Raw genomic sequence first — 24,020 nt, 5'->3', positions numbered from 1 at the left:
ATTTATATCATGTCGTTTTTTACACATTCCGGTACAGATATTTCAATACTAAAGTTCAGCAAGTGACGTTACGTGCATATATGAAAGTGGGAACATCGCATGCTTGGTCATCATTCACCTAACAAGAGGAATTTATTGATTGGGAAATAGTTTTGCGCATTGGTGACAAGAAATCCCTGTCTTTTTTCATCGCCTTGTTGATTCAAATTTTGTGCCTTTCCTGGTTCGTGTTTAAAATAAAACGTTCAAATTCCTTATTGTGTGCTTTCTTTGAGTTTTGCGCTCTGATTCCATAAACACAATGGAAAATTCAAATTCCAGATGATGACATATTCTGTGTATTTCCCTAAAAATTCCAAATGTTACCATGTTTTCTTCATTTTTCATGTTTCTAAGGTTGATAAATGTGCGTCTTGTGTGTTTTTTTTTAAATTTTGGTTCATTTATATGTTTCGAAGTTTAGTGTGAACTAGTATACAGTGTTGTTTAGAGGCCAGCTGAGGTCCGCCTCCGGGTGCTGGATTTTCTCGCTGCGTTGAAGACCCGTTGGTTGCCTAGTGCTGTGTTCTGCTCTTTGGTCGGGTTGTTGTCTCTTTGACACATTCCCCGTTTCCATTCTCAATTTTATATTCCTTTTAAATGTGTTTTTGGAGTGTTCCACTGTATGAAAATCCTCGTTCTATGTTTTTCGTGAGTTTTACCTTCTCTGGTCACAATCGCACATAACTTGAAGTTTTTCGTGCGATTTGAAGAGGTGTTGTAGGAGTATGTGGTAGCTTTTGTGGCTATATTTGAAATGTTAGTTGTGGCCGAAACACATTTCTGGATTTACCTTCATCAGGAACCGAATACTTAAAAGCTAAGGATGTATAAAGGCTTCGATCCTTGTCTTCATAAATTTCTTTCAAAATATTTTCAGCAGGTCTAGTCTTACTTGCGCATCAATATAGTGTGACCATTTTACTCGAGGTTATGGCATATGGAGCTTGGGGTGAAGGGGAGTTGTGGTTTAGTTGATGTCTGCTAATTCTGTTGTTAAGTGAGAGAATTTTTATGGTGCTGTTGAAATTGAAAGAATGCGTAGTTTCTTCAGATAAGAACAGATAAGAATTAAACTGTAACATGTAACTTCAATCTTACGTTTAGTTTTTTTTTTACCAAATATGGTCTAACACTTAGTAACATTGATAGTCAGCACTTCATCTTTTATCAATTTAATGGATCAAATGTCAGGTCACAACATGGATTGTTTTGACTAAAATTAAAAGCACAGCATAGCTACAGTTTCGAATTGTATCTTCGTCAACCGTTATTGGAAGAGCTTGATTCCGGCTTAATGTCAATGTCAAAGAGCAAAGTCATAACAAGACTAGTGCAATTAAAGCTTGATAGCATGAAAGCTAGTTTTTTTAGGTTTGAGAAAAATGCTCACCAATCAACGTCAAAAGCTTTATGATGGGAAGAACATATAACCATCTTAATCAAATGTCCTAGTTCCAAGATCATGGTACATTCATTAACATCATATTTTCAGCAGAAGAGTCAAGTTTGGGGGAAAAGGCTATTGACATTTTGATATCAATTTGAGAAAAAAATATTTGGTACATATTTACATATTTGACAACTTATTCCAACTAGAAAATAAAGCCCAATTTGTTTGAGGACTATTAAACCGAAAAATAATTTGAAACTGAATGAACTGCCAGTATTAGAAGTGCCAATAATATTATCTGGACATGGCATTTTGGTGTTCAATAATGGTAGATTATACATAAAAAACTCAATATTCTAAGATATTTTTATTTAAGAAAATAAGAAATGTGTATATAATACTGATCAATGTTTTATCACATCTGTTTTAATTTTAAAATGTAGGAATGAATAAACAACACTTATTTGAAAAATAAGTGAATATTAAAAAATACAAACAAAAACATTTTGATAGCAAAAAAAGTAAAATTTAAGTATCAATCAATACATATCAAGGTTCCTAAGTCCTAAAACTTTGAACTTCTAAAAGTAAAACCATTTAAAGAAAATGTGAAATTTATGCTTTTAATTTCCTTATCCGTCCTTGGACAGACTATAATATTTTATTTTTCTGATGTACATATTGTATATGAGCTAAACGTATAGAGAACAAAATAACATTACGTATTTGTTATTATATTTGTTTTCATATTCTAAATCTGAATGAAATTTTTCAAAGTATCAAAGAATGTATATTGGAAAGTACCTGTTTTTGTCATTAGTTAGTTCCGGTATAAATATTTTATAGTAGTTGAAGACATACTGTCTGGTGGGCTTAAAAAAACATTAAAGATACCAGGCTTATAATTGTGTATGCAGGTGCGCATTTTGTCTACAAAAAACTCATGGTTCCTATGTTCTTGTTGAATAAAATATTAATTATATTTCAATTGCTCTTTAAAAGAGTACAAAAATGGACGGATTCCTACAACAGCTACAGAGAATAAAATAAGTATTTTGACAATATTTAACGATGAAGTTCAAAGCACTTTTTAACAACTATAAAATGCAAAATTAAAATAGAATAATATTTGGTAAAATTAAATATTATAATGATTTAACATAAAAACAAAAAGGTAATGATGCACTCATAGATATTTCTAAGGTCCTCTTAAGTCGTTCATCTCCCAGTTCATTGCGTCTTGTACCAACTTGTTTTTGTGGTTATGGATATGTGATGCAGCTCTCCTACGCACATCTGCAAAAATAAACATTTCAACATAGTATTGTGATCGGATGTTAGCTCGGAGACTTTTTAATGAAAAATATATTCAAAAGGGTCAACACTTTAAATCAATAATCAGGTGTTGAACATTGGTTTTAACTTAATTCTTCAAATAGTTGTAGTGGGAAATGTGAAATAATCAAATAATTATAATGAGCTATGGCAAAAAATAAGCAAATTAAATGCTTATTTAATTCAATTTAAACAATAACATATAAAAGGTCACAATCCTAGCTTGTGAAATTTTATTCCATAGGCTTCATTTAAGTGAGGAAGAAAAACATTAACTTCAATACCACTAGTTTTAGGGTGTACTGCATATACTATTATCTTTTTTAATTTAAGAATGATCATGCATCATCAAACATGTACATTTTGGCTTTCAGAACTGACATTGAAACATCTTCATTTAAAGTATTTGTCATACAATTGTCTGACTTAACTCAGGATATTAAAGAATTACTTACGGTGAGGTGGATCGAGGACTTCAAACTCAGCTACAGTTTCTCTTGTATATTTTGGACATCCAGTGGTAGCAAACTCCCTTGTGAAACCCTGAAGTACACCATCAACTACCTCCTTGCTGTGAGCGTTAAGCACGTAAACGTGTACTTTGGTCACATCTTTATTGTACAACATAGCAGTCTAAAAATATAGAAGGATATGCATTTAAGAATAGAAGAGATTAAGTGATAAATCTGGTGCTTATTGATTGAAATATTCTTTAATGTGAATTTCAATGAACACTGCTAACCACAATGGCTGTCGTTAGGGGATGATTATTTGATAGTCTTGGTGGAGGGAGCAGGAAAAGAAGTATTTTAATAATGTATTACCTGATATTATAAAAAGCAATATGTTGAAAGTAATTTCCAAATCATATCCTGACCAGAAATGTGGTGAGAATAACTTCCATAAAAATAAAAATAACTTACATAAAAATAAAAATAACTATAAATGTTAAATCGCATAGAAAATAAATTATCTCTTCTCAAAACAAATATTCGTACCGCAAAAGTTCTCAATGTAGCACAAACCCTCTCTAAATATGATTGATTCTTTACTATCGAACAATTAACTGTATTTTTTTTTAATTTGACATAGGAAATGATTTAGATATAAAAAAAAAGTTAAACCCGTTCACATGGTACCGTTATGTGCTTTTTATGCGTCAAGAATCATTTGTCGCCAACACTTTGTATTTGTTTGAAATATTGTATACACATTCAGATCTTTGATGGACTTCTCTTCCCGGACTATTTAGAGCTTATTCATCGTTTTATTTCCCAATCATTGTTGTCTTCCTGCGGACTCCTACTCTAAGAGCTACCACTTTAAGAATCCGATTCAGCACATGAACACGTTCTCCTCCAGAATTAATGGTTGATTGACTTTTCACTATATGTTTCTTTAGTTAACATTAATAAATCAACTCATTTTTACTAAAAAATCATTTTGGGCGTTTACAGCTATTGATATATTACTCACTTCGCTTCCTATTTATAATCTTAGTAAAATGTAGCTTACCTGTAATCCATGTTTAAACGAGGTTATGTCAGTTTCGTCTGCAACCCAAAATTTGACGATTCCTTTAGCATGACTGGCATACAGTTCATCCAGAATCTGTGGGCATGGCGTGGGGTTCTCTTCAGATGCATATATCAATTCCTTCACACTTTTGTTGGGGTCTGGTCTGTATAATCTCTTGATAGATGGCACTAAAAGTCAATAGTAATGAATGCAATACAGTATGTATTTTACACCTTTCATTATTTTATTTTGAATTTAAAATTGAAGCTATTGCTTTTTAAAGATTAATTTGAATAAACTTTGTCTATTTATTTTTCAGATGATAAAGAATGCAAAATAAACGGGAATATATCAGATCCACAAATAAATTGTAGTAGTCTTAAAATTTTGATTTAAAAATGGCTACCCATAGATACTTCAAAGAAGAACAGTCCAATAGAATGTATAAAATAAATATAGCATACTCCTCCGACGAACAGGGACTTGAAATTATCTGGCCGAAGTTCAGATTTGAAGTCTCTGTTCTGAAGGTAAATTTCAACAGAATATATTAGATGAATGAAATTAAATCATAAGTTTATAATGTTTCAGAAACACAAACATGTGACATATTTTCATGTCTCGGGCAAGAAACTTAATATGACATAAAGACGTGAATATATATTTACTTAAAATAGAAAACAACGGTGCCTTTTCCAGACAATGTTCACCACCATTACAGGCCAGCCCTCTTGCTTGCAGGTTATCTCGTGGATAAAAGTTTGTAATGTCTGGATCAGTGTTCATCATTTCAAATGGTAGCCAATGAAGTAAATTGTTACAGTGCTTTAGTTTAGACTCATAAATTGCACCTACAAGTATATATTTATAAATTGTATAAAATTGATAACGAAATAACATAACAAATATCATACTGTTAGTTTAACTGTTACCTCTTTTGGGCGCTCATTCGGCTTCAGACAGTAACTGAACGTTGTTTTATATACAGATGTATAACATAACAAGTTCAATGCAAAAAAATTCCCCAGACTATCACTATCAAGACACCAATGATTAAAACTAATCTCTTGATAAATTTGATGTGATTTCTGCTTAAGCTAAGAAACATCCCAATACAGATCTAGACTTCAACTATATGTTTTAATAAAATGTGTCACAACACTATACTGAGTTTTTTTTCCTCTAGTCAACATCGTGTCTTTCTTTCCGACAAAAAAAGTATATTATAAAATCATCCTCTTAAAAAATTAAAGAAAAGGAAACACAAAGTTAAAAAGTTGTTGGCCATATGATTGTAAACATATGGTTATACAAATTGAAGCATGCAGTTTTGCATAAAAGACGTGTAAAACATAAGTAGAATATTAAATATTATCTCTAAAACTGAGATACATAGACTAATACCTCCAAATAATATCAAATCTTAACTTTGTAAATAAATACCTGTAAGACAAGTTCCACAGATTCCTAAACAATTATCCAGCGCTTCTTTAACCTCAGTTGCATTACGATATATCCATTTTCTATTAGTCTCGGTCCAAATCTCGTCTACCTCTTCCTGAAGATGCTTGGCAACCAATGAGCAATGGGGTGTAGAATAGGTCGGTATGCAGTCGTCAGCCGTTGCACGCTTTCGTCGTCTTTTGCGTTTGGATATTTCAGGTTCATCATAATCATAAGTAAGTGACTGCTTAGCTGGAGGATGTGCAAGTGCGCATGCTTCTGTCATGTCGTCTGGATCAACAATACGGAAGTCTGAAACATTTTCATATCATTTACATATCATCTATAATCGCGCATACAGAATTGTATTAGCAAAAACCTTTCTAGTGTAAATTTCCATTGCAGGTCAAATTGACTTCATTAATGGTGATTTCTTACGAGATTGTTTCTAAAGCAATTTTCTCTTTAATTATCTACTTAGTTAATTTACTTTATTTACCCAACTGCGGAAACCTGTTAGATTGATTGATTGATTGTTGGTGTTTTAACGCCACTTTTAAGCGCCACTTTTGGGCTATTTCGTGGCGGCCAGTTTTTATTGGTGGAGGAAGCCGGAGTGCCCGGAGAAAACCACCGACCTTCGATAGGAAAACTGACAATCCTAGTCAATTAAGATTGGAGTCGAGTGCACCCGCACGAGCGGGGTTCGAACTCACAACCTCAGTGTTGACTGGCTAGTGATTACAGTAGTAGAACTACTTAGACCACTTGACCACCGAGGACCCCCGAAACCTGTTAGATATGAAGTAACATTTTTAAAACGTTTTATCTTTTATTTTTACTTTCAAACATACCATTTGCAAGTTCAGCTCTTTTTTCCATGAAATCAGTGTAAGTCTCAAGTGTATATCCTGTTGGAATATATTCATCTTTTTCAACCCATAATTCAAACTGGTCTCTAATATCAACAAAAACACTGTCTTTGTATATGCCAATTCCCACAGCCTCTTCATCGCTTCCAGTGTGATTGAAAACAGGCGAACATTGCTCTACAGCCTTCTGTGCAAGCCTTTGAGGCGTAAACTCCGAGCTGACGGTTCCATTTTTGTACCTAATCTGCAAAGCCACGCCCAAAGTGTGTGTTTCGTATCTATCGTCCATAACATCCATCAAAGATGCTTGTTCAGGGTTGGATATATATCCACGAATCACTTCTACTTCAATCACTACAAATATGTAAAATGCATACACAGTTCGGTTAAGAATATTTACGTTTAAGGGTATATTGAAGACATATTTTACATATGTTCAGCAAGTCTGTGTTGAATTTCTCGTTCTTCTATGAGATTGGTCAAGACACATCTGATAAACTACTGAACCGATTTATGATATCGCCTTTTCTCTGAGTCTAGATTTAATTTTTGAAAACAAAAACAATGATAACGATTTTACAGGAACGTTCATGTCAAATGTTTGTTTGAAGAGTCAAACAAACGCACTTTTTATTGTTTTCTACATATCTTTTTTCGAGATCTACTTATTCTTTATATTTTACGAAAAGCATTGTCATGTGATTGAATTAAAGACATACAAAACATCAAATCCAAGTGACAGGTATGCAGTCTATCGATTTGCATGTACATGACACGCGTTTCTGGAATAACCATCGTAAGATATGCGATAGACCAGCAGTTTTGGAATCAAAAATAAGTAAACTTAAAATAAATGAGAGCAGCAACATATCAACGAGTTTCAACATGACAGTCAAATTTGAGAGAGTTGCAGCCATACTTTTACTGCAATGTCATCATTTATAACATGAACATTTTCAATTAAAATACATCTTTTAAATCCTACCAAGGCTCTGAAATCTGGGTGAATGATTCCCTCGGGGACTAACGGACCATTAGCAGAGACATCGACCAAGTAGTAGTTATATGAAGGTATACTGCCAAATTCAGTAAGCACAAAAATGTGTCGGTCATAACCTTCACCAGGTTCGATCGAGACCAAAAGTTTTAGATGTCAAAAACAGAACAGCAAATCTAAATGAGTCTAAAGATGACACCTCTCGTCTGAGGACATCTTTACCTGAAGAAGTCACAACCTCTATTAGTGCAATTACAAAATTTATAAACTGAAAATTTTACAATAAAAACAATATCGTTTTAACAAGCCAATTCCGAAATAAACAAGTATTTCTAAATATCATACTTACAGTCATCTGAGTTTTTGTTTTCACTGTCAACTATTGAAGAATAACATTCGACTATTCTAGGGTCTAATCTAAAGTAACGGTAGTCTGGATCTTGTGACATAAACATTCCAACTGTAGCATTGTCGTTTAGCTTGAAATCTTCCTGCAATAATTGAATTATTTCAATATGTATTGTGTTTTGTATCAATTATGATAAATGAATGTAATTCTAAAAGACGGTCACCAAACTTTATTGAGTTGTTCCCTTTAATTAAAAATTGTCTTTTTGTCTCATCTCCTAAACGTTATATCATGTAAACCAAATAGATGCTGAATATGAGTGCTGATACAAATCCTGAATATTACTTCTAATAAATGTGGTGAAAGGCATCACTAATACAGTACATAAAAGGCATGACTAATTCGAATACAAAATGCATTTCTACCATCTACTTGTTACTGATACACTAATATTAATGTTTATACTAACCCGACCACTGCTGTCAAACAGGGAATATTTGGCATTAATCTCAGTTTCTGTAAATTCAGATGGCAAACTGTAGTATGACGCTTTCGAAGATGGTGGTTCTACTGCCATCAGTTGAATGGATTTAAACTGGATCATATTAGCTATATCACCCTTCATTTTCTTTACAGCTAGCAAGAGGTGATCACCTATGAAAAAAAAAAATTCTTTGAAAAACAGTGATTTCTTGGCCCTTTGTTTTGCTTATCATAAATTCTGTATGTATTTCGTGTTCCTGGTGAATGTAAATCTAAAGAAGGGCTAAGGACACATGAAATTTACTAAGTGTTATTTTCATTTTAAATTGTATTTTCCTAATTTTACCTTATAACTTTTCTTCTCTACACTGGTACTAGCCATGATGCAGTCCACATCAATATAAATTTCAAAGAGAAACATTATGGGTGAATGCAACAAATTACTAGGAAATCATTGATTAAGCTTTTATAAAAGAAATGTCACTATTATATTTGTTTTTAGGCTTTCTTAGTACCGTCTTTGAATTATTTCTTATAAAGAAAAATATAAACCAAATCGATAGCATTGGTTTACAATACTTACTTTAAGGATACCATTATTGTTTACAATATCAAAGCATACAAACCTTTGTGTGCAACATAATCTACACCCGCACATATAGCATATCGTGACAGCGTTGTCATATCTGCTGACGAAGATGATGCCTTGAGCTGTACTGTCAGAGCTCTACCTTCCGAATGGAGAGAATCTGGATTTGCACCTGTATCGTCCCATGCTTTTGTGATCTCCAACTTGCCTATTGGATAAAACCGTTACTACTTATTATAAGTGTTGTTATAAAATATCTGGATGTCCACAATTTCGGCCGATTTTTGTGAAAGCGCATAGTAATGTCGATGAATTAAATTAGTTTCGGTTACTTGTAGTATTGTCTCCATAACTAAACATCTAATAACAATATGTGTTTATTAGATTGCTTGCTTAGTGAAGAATTATCATACAATGATGCCCTTTTCTTTTTGAATATGCAATTTGATTCTAGTTTTTTATGTAATTATTGAAAAATGCAATACAAACAATGATTAAAAAGTCATATTAAATATCTTTTTTGTTTTTATTCAATTAAAGCAGGCTTGTTGTTTGGTATTTGATAGTGTTTCTCATATCAACGATTAAAGCATTGGCTATATATCTTGTCTTACCTGACATATTATCTATAACCATTTTTTGTAAGTATTTTACGGCATTGTACATTCTTGTTGTCATCGTTCTTTGTGCACACCTAAAATCAAAATTAAACCTAATTGGATTTTTTCAACATTTTTCTTTACAAAAAGTTCATAGATGAAATAAAGTCATTAAGCTGAAATAACTTGCCATAAAATAGTATTTTTATGGATTAGGATCACAAATATTTATTTTGCAGGACAAATTCTACAATTTGCAATACTTCTTTTTACCATTTGATTTTTTTTTGTGTGTAATATCTTTATATGCTCTGGTATTAATCCGTACAAAATTGTTCTTACCTTAGCGTAGGTCCAGTTAATGCATTTCCTGCATAATTTGCACAATCACTGAAGTCGACGTTGTTACCCAAATACTGTACAAGTCTAAAAAAATTGAATTAAACAGTATATTTTAAAAATAAAATTGAGAATGGAAAAAAGTATTTTTACTGAATTTTACAGTCATGTAGTTTTAACCTAATAGCCACATTTTGTTTAGAGGTTATTAATTGATGTGTACATTGGGTCGATGAAGTCACAAACTGAATGTAAAGTTTTTGAGTCAGCGATCAAGTTTACCCATCAATAACCTCTGATTTTTTGTACCAAATGTTATGAAAAAGTCACAGATGAAATTTTTTTAAATTAGATAAATATACAGCAAAAAATGCCGTTTATTTTCTAAAATCATGAAACTTTGATAAAAATTAATTATTTCCAAAGAATTGTTATACAAATTTAGACCATACTTATGTAAAGAAGATTTTCCAAATGTTTTTACAAAAATCCATTTTTGTTTATCTTTTGAAACAAAAAAGTTAGGTATGTCTATCCAAGGGATAGAAATGTCCAAAAAACAAAAATTTTGAGTAAATGTCTAAAATTTCGACCCCATTTATCTCTTAAAGTGGCACATGAAGGTTTATTTTTTATTACATATTTGAATTGACTGGGTGAAAAATAGCTTGTATGCAAATTTTCGTAATAAATCACCGTGGGATCAAAACTGTGTCGTATGCCCTTAAATCCTTATAATTCTGAACACGAACATTTTTTATTTTTTTTACTTCAATTTCAATTTTCTTAGAACCCAGGATTTCATTCATGTGTACTGCACATAAATAAATCACAGTGTTTAAATAGGTTACGAAAGTGTAAACCAAAGGGGAGTTTTCTAACGGACAAATCACATCCAAGTATGTGTTGATAACCAAATCATTCGTTGATAAACTAAGGCGATAGTAGATCGAAAAGAGATAAACCAATTTAAGAAACAAATACTGAGAAAATCGCATGAACTCCAAAAGAAGCGAGAACGGGTGCGCTGACATGGTAATAAACATGTTTACCGAAAAAAGGATACGTCAACTTATATAAAGAAACCATTTTTTATGCTAAATACTCTCCAAGACAAAGTTAATGGTTTATCTCTAAAGGGCCTTTTTGGATTTTTGTTTTGGTTGTATTCCAAATATATTTATTGTAATTTTCTGTGCCTATATGAAACTGTAGTCATGAGCGTTGACGATGTTAAATCAATACAGGATGGTACAAAAGAGAGACAGTAGAAACCAAAGGGAAATCGAAAACAAACTGGCAACTCCATGGCAAAAATCGAAAAATGACAAAACGATAATCAACAGAATACAAAACACGATATAGAAAACTAAAGATTAAAACCGGAAGTGATCTCAGTTACTCCGGAAGGGTTAAAAGGAGCTGTTTCACGTGTGACACAAAGTTAATTAAAGTAAACTATCTTTTTCTGAGTTCGATATGCCAAAAGATAAAAAACTCGGACTGCCATAGATGTACTTATACATGGGCTACATAATCAAAAGGACCAACAACGAATGTTCTTAACCACCTTAGGTCAATTTAACTGTGGGAAATTGTTATTCTTTACTTTGAATTTCTATTCCTCCGGTATCTTACCCGCTACTTTCCACCGTCATATCGATACCTGTTTGACAAATCAATTATTTAAACAATTCTGCCCACATACCTGCTGGCATCTACTGTCATAGTTCTATCCACTGGTTCATCAACTACACCTACTACTTTTGTTGGATCATCGTATCCACCAGGATAGTACGCACCATCTGCAACTGTGTTAAGATTGGAACAATCTGGTATTTTCTGTGGATCTAAAATGAACACAGAAGAAAGATCTTATTCAATGGTTATGAATAAATTTTCAGATTATTTTTGCTTTCCATGTAACTATGAATGAAGCAAGTTTGTATTTCCAAAGTATGGCCAAGTTGTATAATGTACAGTAAAAAGATCGCCGTATATGTCCGTTTGTGTTCGCACCTCCTCCAATACACGATCGATGAAACTTTAAGAAAATATACAGTACTTAATTAGTTTTTGCACCTTCTGTTTTTTTCATTCATAAGATTTTGGTTGTTTCTCATTGCAAACGACGGACTTTTGACATATCTATATATTCATTGCCTAGTGATATTGTTAACATTCAATTCTTGTTTTTACAGAGAGGGTATTCAAGTTTGATGAATAGATATAAAATGGTCATTGTTTTATATCTAAAATAGTATACTCAGACTACTAAGTAGTTTGAAGACCAAAGAAATCTGAGATGGAGATTAGGCATTCATATCCCCATTCACCTACTTGTATAGGACTGTTAAAGGCCAAGTGCATATTCAAAACAAATAAAAAAAACAATCTTATATATATATCAGTGTTTCAATTGATTGTAATAAGACAGTATTACCTAAGCCAGCATTTATATCATCATACTCTCCTGACACGCCAGTGAACGTTGGTCCTGAAGTATGGGTAGCTCCTTTCATGTGAACATGGACGCCATCCGCAAGTTTCTCAATGCCAATGTCTCTCTCTAATTTCTGTTATATATAAATAATTTGAGTAAATGTAAATAGATATAAGAAGATGTGGTATGAGTGCCAATGAGACCGCTTTCCATCCAAGACTGATTTACTTTACGGTATGGGTTTAAGTTCATGCCTTTTAGTCCCCTATGCTAGCCTATGGTTGTTTGCATTATCTTTTTGTGTCTGGTCGATCGTGGTCTTATTGGTAATAATACCACATCTCCTTATTTTTATAAAATAGTAAAAGCTACAATGCTTAGGGAATCTGCTACTAAGGAATCGAGACTTAAGTGATGCGTGGATAAAACATTATCATGTGTTTTAGTTCGTGATATTGGTATCTCGAAAGATTTTTGCATATATGTTGTCGTCTTGTAAAATAAGTCGATGGCATTCATGTCCCTGTCCATCTTACAAATGTATGGTCTACTTAGCGATTTAAGTGGCCAGATTCGATGTTTTAACATTGCTCATACGCTAGAGTGTGTATTTAATTCGCTTTTTTATGGAATATCTGACTTCTTTCTATTTTATATCCTATTGGTGTTTCCTTAAGTATATATGGGTCCTTACCGGTAAAGGTGTAATAACATTGAGATTTAACTTCTCCTGAGATTTCATTTTTGAGGAAGAGATTCCTATATGCTCTCTTACTGAAAGCCAAATGTCTAATTTGCAACAGCTGAGATGAGCGGCAGATGAAATATTTTCAGATTTTCTATATAATAGTTTGGTTCGATACTTTGTGGAGTACAGAAGTTGCCATTTCGTAGCGATATGATTTGATTCATTGATAATTAATCACTTTGCTTTTGTCTTGATTGGACATAACATACCAGAGATATTATCGACAAGTTTAAATATTTTAAATAATTGGAGCAGGTACCATTTTCAAGACAGAAATGATGTTTCATCAAAAGGCATCAATTGGTCTGATTGCGTTTTGATGACAAACCTAATGTTAAAGATGTTATCGAAACATGATTGCTACTACAGACGGCGTGGTTCGAAGACAGATATACATGTTATATACTAGTGTTGTCATGCAACAGTGAATCTTTTCTGGAATTGACTTCCTTTTGGAGAAATAATTATGAAAATGATCCCCGGCGTGTTTCCCCTAGTGTTTCATTTCCGACGGAATAAACGCACTGGTAAGGAATACACTATAGAGCACACCGAAACGACAATACGCTGACAGTTACAAGAGGTCAATATTTTCAAAATGGCGTAAACTAAGACACCGGAACAGGAATCATTGTTTCCAGACAGGAATGAATATATACTAGTAATTTGGATTGCAAGATGCATGTGAATAGAACCGCAATATGTTGTCATCTTCAATTTGAATATAACAAATTATAGATGACAACTGTCTATACAATACATAAAATTATTGGAAGAGGGCGTATGCTCAAGGGGTTTAAGAACTGCTACTTACCATCATAGGAACAGGACATGTTTGCAAGACAGCAGTGACGATTTCGTCCAGAGTGACAGTTACTCCCTGCTTAGCCTGTAGTGTGATACCAGCACCGCTTCTAAGGTAATTTTCTCTGTCTGAGGTACCACCTCCAACGTCATTGTGTGTTTGAAACCCTTGCTTAACTGCGACCTTGAAACAGAGAAGTATAGTATGAGAGATGTGTTTATCACTTATTAACAATTTTAAACAAGATATACATTTGTGTCTGAGACTTGATAAAAAGTGTGTACCCTCGCAATTACATGTTTGTGAAAAAGAACTTTTGGCATTAATATGTGCTGCTGAAATTGGAATCTTCTACTACATTGATCGTCTAGTATAAAGAACTGATATCTACTGGATACATTTTTTCAGTTTGTAAGTTTAAAATTCCTTAAAATAGAATTTTTTTTTTGTGCGGGCGTGCCTTGCATACGGCATTCAATTTTGTAAAGCTATTGCTTTTGGTTATAGTGTATGAAAACTGCCAATTTAAGAGGGACGTTCTTGATTCATATTTCATGAAAACTCCAGGAGAAAATCCTAAAATATTATTCTTGTTACGTTTGGTTTTTTTTCTTTGCTACTATCTATTTTTATAATATTTTACCTGTTTATCAGCATTTCTGAGTTTGGTCATGGCGGCTTGTATACATTTTAGGAAAGTTGGATGAGCCCTAAAGTACAGCGAATCTGCCGACTTGAAATCTCGTACCAGTATGTTCAATGTCAAAGCTCTGGTGTCACCATCATTTTTTGCTTTAAACAAGTAGCTCCCTGCAAGATCAAGGGAGTTTTAACAATTATACCAACATCAAATATTTGGAGGCAAGTACCTTACATTTTATTAAATATGAGAACTTTTATTGGCTAATTATGCACATATCAAAGGATGGTACTAATAGTGTGAACCAATCTCGATGCACACGCTATCAGAAATACACGAAAAAATCCGTAAACTGCAGGTCCGAATTTTTAAATTGATTTATTCAGTAGTTAAATCTGTTTGATTCTCAACATAACGCATTCATCTGATAAAAGTTTCCATAATTAATGTATGCATACTATAATATATTTTCGCTTTCGGTCTGTATGTTTCTTGAATTTGTAACGTATGGTAAAAAAAACTTTCTCTCAAATTGCGAGACTTTAATTGACTTTCTTTATGAATTGGTTGATTTTGATGAACACATACCTGTATTGACTGGATCAGCAACATTATCTTTTTCCGTTCCCAACAGGTCTGGGTCAACAACGTCCAAACTAATACCGGTATCAAACGCTATCTCTATAAGAAAAAAAAAACACAACTTTCAGAACCTTTAATAACAAATTAAATCTTACAATGTAAACTTTTTTTACTAAAAATGCCCTTCATAAAATCTTCAAATGCTTCTGTGTAAATAAATTTTCTTTGAATACCATAGTCATATATTGTTTCATTTCATAACTGTGTTGCTTTTTCTGTGTGTGATAATCTCTGCTTTGTTGAATTAGTTCCTCACATCCCTTTCTTTGTTGGTAAAAGCATACATCCTCATTTATAATCTTAATGTACCGGTTGCTGTGTCAGTACGTCTATCTTTTTATTTCACTGGAAATCTATGTTCATGCTTTTAAAAATTAAGACACACCTCAAACATAAATAAAGGGAAATATGTCTACCCTCAGAGTGTCTACCTTAAACTTCAATGAATAAAAAGAGGCCAGTGTTCCAAGTGGCAACTCCAACAATAGACAAATGTCTATACCAAGCTCTAAACCGCCAAAATCCAGACTTGTATCACAACTATATCACAACGTTGCGCTGTGCTCTTGTCCTTACTTTCTGCAATTCGCAATTCAGTGATTTTGTGCCGTTTGATTGCTGTGCCATAGGCGTATATCGCACATTTCCTTTTATTCATGTAAAAAACAAGATTTTTGGGGGTAAAATCTAACTTAACTATACATTTGTGAAATGATATATATGTTTTTTTTTCTGTAACTCATAAATGACCAAGAAGGATTATTGACCATATTACTACGTGAACTTCAAAACAAACACTAAACAAACAACAATTCTAAACTCAAAATCACTTCAAAGTTATTTTGAAGACGATATCATGTTAGTCTATACATGAATGTGACACTTAGATAAAAAGTAAAAGTTTTCAACAAAATGCATAATCGACTTTCTGTCGTATCGAGTATTTTATTTATACACGGTGTAGTGGAAAGCTTTGATTTACCTTATTCGAGAGTCATTTAAACGTTATAAATATCAACAATAAGCTTTCTTTTTCATCCAATCGTATGAGACCACGTTCCCTTAATTTTATCAAGTCATTACAAGGGGGGAAAATCCATAATACTTACAAATTAGTATTTACATTATCAACAATGACTTGGAAATATATTGTGCCACATGATTAGTTGATCATACCCATGAAAATTAAGTAGCAATACACGAAGAAAATTAGTTCGTCCCTTCTTGAATACGGGCCAAATCAGTTCAATAAATGTAGTACAGCATTATTTGCATTTATTTTTCCTTTCAAACAATATTTTCATTTATTTCTTCTTTCAAACCTTTTGACCTCATGTACACTGAAGCTAATTTCCTAAAATAAATGCTCAGTGACACATACCAATCGTTTTTCTAAATTATAAAAGACACTTACACGTGGTAAGATAGTTACAATTATTGGAGTTCATACTAACGGTTTTCTTTTAAGTAATTTGATATGAAACTGTCTGTCAGGGTCTACCCGGTCTTAAGCTTCAACAGTATTGGAACACGGTCATTGTTGTAACATATTGTATATTTAACTGTTTCGTTCATAAATGAATGTTTGTGCATAAAAAGAGTAACGAGTGTACATTTGTAATTTATTGATTGTAAAATAGAGAAACTATTTAATGGAGGAAGATGGGTTTTTTTTTTACAGTTCATACATATCACCTGTAAAACTGTCTTTATCTATCTTTTCAAGCGTCCAATTCTAGTTTTTCGATCATTTGACATTGGATGTTCAGTTGATTGAATAGAGAATTGAAACTGGAAATGTATCAGAGAGACAACAACCCGACCAAAGAGCATAAAACAGCACAAGGCTACCAATGGGTCTTCAACGCAACGAGAAAATCCCGTACCCGGAGGCGGGCTTCGGCCGACTCCTGAACAATAATGTATCATAATTCAGCAAAATGGACGCCACACTAAACACCAAAACATACAAATAAACCAAATAAACCAAAGTAAAAGTTTCACCAGTCGTAAACTGAAGATTAAAAAATATATATAAACAATTCAAATCTTATTGAAATTTCGCTGTTTGACAACACATAAAACAACTTCTGTGTAAACGGTTGTTGTGTACATTATTCGAATACTTCCATATGACTGTCGCGATCTCGCAGGCCAAATTGACATAATCATACAATACACAAAGTAACAGAAATAGAAGTGAAAGGTCAAAGATATAAACCTCCATCAAACCAAATAGGAAAAAGCAAACACACAAAATGGAAAAAAAAAACAATGCTTCGTGCCAAGCTGTCCTCAAACTAAGTAGCTTGCTCGCCTCAAATGCCCCAAATAATTAATACCTGTCCGGAAAAATAAGACAGACATAAACCAACAGAACACCGACACTAGTACATAAATAGTGTCAGGCATATGAAATAAAGTTCAGAATACTGAAAACTAAAGCTTGGAATTACGAACGCTAATAAAAACTGTGGAAAATATTACTCGCTCTTATGGGGAAGCATTTATTGTTTCGCATGTGGTATTGTCTTAATGCCAAGCAAACAGGGCATTTTTTTTATTCGGCCAATAATGAATTGATTTCGATGAAAGAAAAATAGAAAAGTGTTTTCATGCCAAGTTGTCCTCCTCAACTTATATAGCGTGCTCGCCTCAAATGCCCAAAATGATTCCTACCTATCTGGAAAAACATTACAGACAAAACCAAACAAAACACCGACACTAATGCATAGATAATTATATACATATCATGATATAAAAATATCACAATAATGTTAAAAAAAAGCTTGCAATCTACGAACTCAAATCTATCGTCTGCTCTTATGGGAAAGAATTCGTTGTTTCTATTGTAGCATTATCTTAATGGTCAGCAGTCAAAGCATGTATTTCTTTCATATTCGGCCAGTAGTTAATTGATTTCGATAAAAGAAAGATAAAAATTAGACTAGTATGACTGCAGTCCTATGAAAACCATTGGCATTTGGTAATTAGTAAATTTCTCAGCGGCCTCACAGCACAGTCTGAGTATAACGCAAACTGGATTTCTCAGACACAAGGTTGCTCTGTTGAGGAAATCACATTAGTTGTAACAAGCTATACAGTTAAAAATGAACACTGTATGCAGCAGAAGTAGGTATATTGCCACTCAGTAAAGGTAAATACATTTTTTTTACATTGATGTTGTTGGATGGTTGACTGTGTTCAACTCTCTTGAATTATCGGTTGACATCTGGCATGATCGAGATAGATTTGGTTGCGTCAGCTGAATTTTACTATGTTAACCTGTTTGATATAAACTATAAATCTTGTGGCTATTTAAAGACGCTTAATTGGCGATTCGCAGAATTTTCTCTTTCTCGTTTAGTGTTGTCTTTAACTTATTCGGGATAGCACAATACAAAAGTGGTGACTGCCTGGAAAAACTGTGGTAGAAGAATCATTCTATGCATGGCATCACTTTTTTCTGAAGACACTGACAACAGTTCAAGGTCTTGTCTACGTTTAATTATCAGCATAACTTGATTTGTCTGTCCATAATTCGATATGGTTTTGTTTTATAAAAGGTATATAGATATAAGAAAAGGTATCAAACAGGCATTACCACCTCATGCGTGACATCAGGCTGCATTAGAAGAGAAGAGCGAACCTAAGAAAAATTTAAGAAAACCCAACGTCGAGGAGAAACTTCTTAAAGTGATCATCTGCTTGGTCATTCACTTTATTAGAAACCGTATAACATTAAAAGACAGTGTAGCGCTTCAGACGCTCGCAATTTATAAATTGTTATTTTCACCAGATGAAGAACAGTATACCGACGGTGAAAATGGTGATGATTGCATGAGAGATTGAAAACTTCTGTCGATTCATTACTATCGCATGTCATCATGAAAAACTTCCAGACACGAAGATAATTCTACGGTCTATATTCTAAAGAAAGTGTTACACCATGCGGCCAAAGTTGGTCATGGACCGTGCAGATTTTATAATCATTTTGGTCCCGTGCGTAACTTACAGTTTGGCTCTAAACGCAGTAAAGTTGACTTTATATATTTCTCTTAGAAAAAGTACCCGGAATATAAATACAGATTTTATCTTCCTATTAGTTCGACATATAGTCTATGTAGTCAACGTATCAAATAGAAATAAGCATCAAAGAAGATCTTACAGTGAACTACAAATATCATGTTGTCTTTGTTAATCCCAAATCAAGTGATCAAAATCGTAAGCATATTGGTTTGTCACTTAAAAATATATCATTTGATCTACGTTGCATATCATATCTTACAAGTCAAACTTCCTTTTGAAGTGAAATACAGTAGGTTATTGTAGTCGACATTTTTTTTTTTTATCTAATCCCCAGTTTTATTCATTTCTGTCATTTTAAAACTATATACAATAGTAGAGTGCAAATAAATTATAGGGAAATCTTATGTTAAATCTCTAAAACTGGTATTTCTTAATTTTCTGTGAATATCATGACTTGTATGAAGTTATTTTTGAAAGGTTAATTGCAATCGGTGAACTTAAAATTTCTATCTTTCTTGATTATTGTATGTTCGCCAACATCGTGTGATTGATTGAGTAATTATTTAGTTTTTAACGCCACTTTTAGTACTATTGGCTATTTCGTGGCGGCCAGTTTTTATTGGTTGAGGAAGCCAGAGTGCCCGTCGAGAACCACAGACATTCGACAGGAAAATTGGCAATCCGGGTCGATCAAGATAGGAGTCGAACGTGCGTGGTTCGAACTCACAACCTCAGTGTTGACAGGCTAGTGATACAGTAGACGAACTACTTAAACCACTCGGGCACCGAAGCGATCCCCAACATCATTTCAGAGTGGTGATAAAAAGTTTATATCTTGAAATGGTACCTTCATATTAACAAATACATCAAAAGACCACCTCTCCAGGACAGACATGCACATTTATTTTTCAGTTTTTTTACCTGCTCACGGTATGCTTGCTAACCATTAAACGGTTTTCAAGCATAACTGGACCCTTATGTAAACACAAAAGCCAAGTATTCAAAGAATGTACAAGATCCCACAGAATGGATATTTAGAAAGCTTCGAAAAGGCGGTTGTCACGTATAAAATCCATTGAAGAAGGCTTGTAAAAATCATCTTCCCTTCTTCTAACTAGTGTCAATTATATATATTTCCCTTCAAAACCTATTATTTGAACAGTTATGAGTGGTGTTTTTTTTATATGGATATAATAAGGATATTATCTGTTTAATAAAACAAAACAAAATACGCACGCACCATTCAAAACAAACACACAAACAAACAAATAAACATGCATATATACACAGAAGTCTACAAAGTAAGTCATTGTTTCGGTATTACTGTACCTAAAGTGAGCTACCTTTAACCCTTGCAAAAAAAATCAATAGTATGGGGGAGATTTCTTGGTCTGTGGTTGTTTCTAATACTCTTGCAGGATCATTGTACAACTTTTACATGCGGTAGTTTTAAGCCTTTTTACTTTTTAGCTTTTTCAACTTTATATGTATCGCCTTTGGCTATCGCGGTATATTTTGAACTTTGCTTCAACTCGAAGCGCATGCATTTTTCATCAAAAATCGTATATAATATTCTAGTAATTGTTTTTCAATAAAATCAGTATACGATCATATCAGTTGAAACTTTTTTTGATTTGGTTTTTAATCTGACCAAATGGAATCCCAGACTCCTACCGAGTTGAACTTGGGTTTCCCCACACAATAACAAACATATACAAAGTTTGTTTATATAATCATTGAAGCCAACAACTTAAATTGTTGATGGTAATACCTAATATTATAAAATATGAGTGAAACATGAAATTGAATAGCGGTTTATTCGACTGTAACTGTATGTTTTAAATTTTGTCAAGGCTGAATTATCAATAAATTATTGATACATGACCTGCGAACTAAACTAGCCCTAGATATGACGTGATTAACCATCCTGGTTTTCGGGTACTCGTGTTTTTAAAATCATAAAAGTATCACTTATTACTAAAAATTGATTAAAGTTTAGAGAAAAGCATGTATATCAAGCACCATTTACGAGGACAAGTCGATGGATTAAATAGACACGTATTTAAGTTGATCTTAGTTGTTTTTCTTGCTTTTACTGTACGTAATAAGACCTTTCATTTGCTAAATCGAATTATGGTTGTTTTTGTTGTTTTTTTTAATTTGTTTCGGGTTTTTGTTGTTGTCAGAAAGGTGCCATGGATACTCTTGTGAGTGTTTAAATACCTGTACTTTAATTTTTCACTGTCAAGGACATGAAGGAAATATGTTTGTATCTTGTGATTTAACTTTTAGACTATTTTCATTCCAATAACATACTAATCAAAATGAATTAGACACAAAAAAAAAACGCGTATTTAAGAGGTCTTTTCCGTAATACAATATAACATTATAACAATTATATATATAACATGAAAATGTATGTATGTTAAGAGAACAATTTATAGGATATGATACAAATTATAAGTGAAGAAGAGATAAAGAAAGAAATAAAAAGAGTGAAACATTATTTTTTGTGATGACGACGTAGGTTTTGATGACGATGATGATGACCCGTGTCGTTATAAATAACACTTTATTAAGGTAAAAGAAATATTAATTCTGATCAAATCTTGATCATGTTTGAAAATTCGGATATTTTTTTCTTTTGGGAGTTTAAGGTTTCTACAATTATATCTAAAACACAGTCAATTTTGGGGAAGATAATAAAGATTGAATAAGGTTACTCAATTTTATTAGAAATAATTTCGAATATGTCTTATTTTTTATAAACAGATAATATTCATATGCCTGGTAATATGAACATCTTTAAAGGTAGAAGTGTTATATTTTTGATGTCAGTCACACATAACAGATTTCAAGGAAGGGTTCGATTCCCAGTGAAGGCATATAAAAATTACAAAAATTAAAGGTAAGTTTTTAAATTAATTCCATTAGTGAACAGAAATCAGTAAATTAGCCAATTCAAACTTAATGAAATTAGGCACACAAAGGAAACAATTGAATATAATTTGGTGAGTCAATTTCAGCGGCAGATTTAGGAAGCGTTGATTCTAGAAAAAGAATCCACGGTAAATGAATAGGCTGACGTCACCACAATGGTTTAATGTTATTGTTTGTATGTTACTTTACATTTGGTTTGGAGTTTGTTGTTCGGTCTTGCCGGACTGCTAAAATAAAAGTTTAAGGAGCGAAATATTCCTTCTTGATTTCCATTTAGCCGGAACGCCATTTTACCGGGCTATATCTGTATCAAAATTGTAGTTTTGAGCTACTTTTATACGCATATATTATTTGGTCATATGAAGTGTTATTATTTCAGCAAGGATCGAAAGACTTATTGTAAAAGGCAGCCATGTGAAATAAATTCGTGGGACCTATGTTTTGTTTTGTTTTACCCAAATCGTGTAATCAAAACAATTAAATAGATTATTAGCAATTGTCAGTCATTTAGTATACTGAATTATTTAGTACAACAGAAGTGAGATACCTTACATAACACAGAATTTCGATATTAAAAAGTCTGAAATAATCTAAAGAAAAAATCTTCACAAATTATTCATAAATATTCAAAAACTTTTAGATAGACGTTTTCCGTCGAATAACCTAGAGTTATACACAAGGCTAACATGTGGATTATGTACGGGAAATGCGTTCTTCCCTTTTCTCGGTGGTTCATCTTTTGTTTATTAGATTTGGTTTAAATGTTGATAAAGCTTTATTATGAAACAATAGGCTTATTATATGATTTATCTGAACCTCGAGTGCATAGTTTAGTTTCAGATTTTTATGTCATGTTGTTTTATTTGGTATGTCTGTCCCAACATGTTTTTTTTCCCCAGATTAACACTAAAATAAATATTAACAAAGTGGATCAGGTATATTTGTGTGTTCCTTGTTCATGATAAATCCATTTTTTTCTTCTTTAGAAATACTTTATGAATCATGATTGCGTATTATTTATAATGCTTTTTAGACAATCTATTTAAAGCCGTGCTTTGAATACCACAACAAACAAATAAATGTTGAACTATAAGATATTTGGTTCCTAGAATACCGAAATATCGTAGAACACAGCTAAAATAATTGAATAAATCCATTCACTAGAAGCTTTGTGAATATAAATCTTACTGACAAGTTGCCTATGTACATGCGATCAAAATATCACTGTGACACAACAGGAAATATGTTCTCAAAATAGTGTATTTTGATATGATGCTTGGTGATCTATTTTTATTCTTATAAACACTTACATCTCCACACTACAATATTGCATCTGATTGGTATGTGGCAACCAAAATATCGTATAAAGGAACAAACCCACATATCTAATATCTTATATCTTTTAATTGTACATAACAGAGACAGATATTTGTATATATATGTCTCTGTATAGAACAACTCAAGACAGGAGTTACAGAATATACTTCCTCGAGTTTACCCCAAAATGAATTATTTAGTACATTAAATAGTTTACTTACTTTCAGATGATCCATACTGTAATAATCCGAGACATAAAAAACACAATTTTAAAATGTAATGTTCCGTCATGATCAACTTCATAACATCCTGGTCTGAACTTATCTCAGAATACTACGAATTAACTTAAAGTTTCAAGTCTACTGTTGAATAGGTAGGTATAATCAGAGTACCGTGAAACCGTGAAATAGTATATAGGTATTTAAACCCAACACAGGTAAATCAATTGAAGTTTTTCAATAAATATAACCGATGTATATCAATTATTGTTCTTTTAGCAC

The 24,020-nt window shown here is 32.7% G+C and overlaps 1 protein-coding gene across 1 annotated transcript; it reads right to left on the bottom strand.

Moving 5' to 3' along the window:
• Nucleotides 1-1,784: 1,784 nt before the first annotated feature.
• On the bottom strand, nt 1,785-23,902 carry LOC127709245 (uncharacterized). The gene is made up of 17 exons (XM_052214662.1): nt 23,742-23,902; nt 15,181-15,273; nt 14,596-14,762; nt 13,962-14,135; nt 12,400-12,532; nt 11,665-11,806; nt 9,960-10,043; nt 9,633-9,712; nt 9,056-9,226; nt 8,416-8,600; nt 7,947-8,088; nt 6,583-6,954; nt 5,729-6,040; nt 4,954-5,136; nt 4,283-4,473; nt 3,223-3,400; nt 1,785-2,728 (listed from the first exon to the last, which is right to left on the bottom strand). The coding sequence occupies exons 1-17, from the start codon at nt 23,821-23,823 to the stop codon at nt 2,631-2,633; spliced, it is 2,787 nt and encodes a 928-aa protein (XP_052070622.1). The 5' UTR covers nt 23,824-23,902; the 3' UTR covers nt 1,785-2,630.
• Between the last annotated feature and the right edge of the window lie 118 nt (nt 23,903-24,020).

This window comes from Mytilus californianus, unplaced genomic scaffold (genome assembly GCF_021869535.1).
Source record: "Mytilus californianus isolate M0D057914Y unplaced genomic scaffold, xbMytCali1.0.p SCAF_7, whole genome shotgun sequence".
NCBI lineage: Eukaryota > Metazoa > Mollusca > Bivalvia > Mytilida > Mytilidae > Mytilus > Mytilus californianus.
This window is presented reverse-complemented; position numbering and strand designations above follow the sequence as displayed.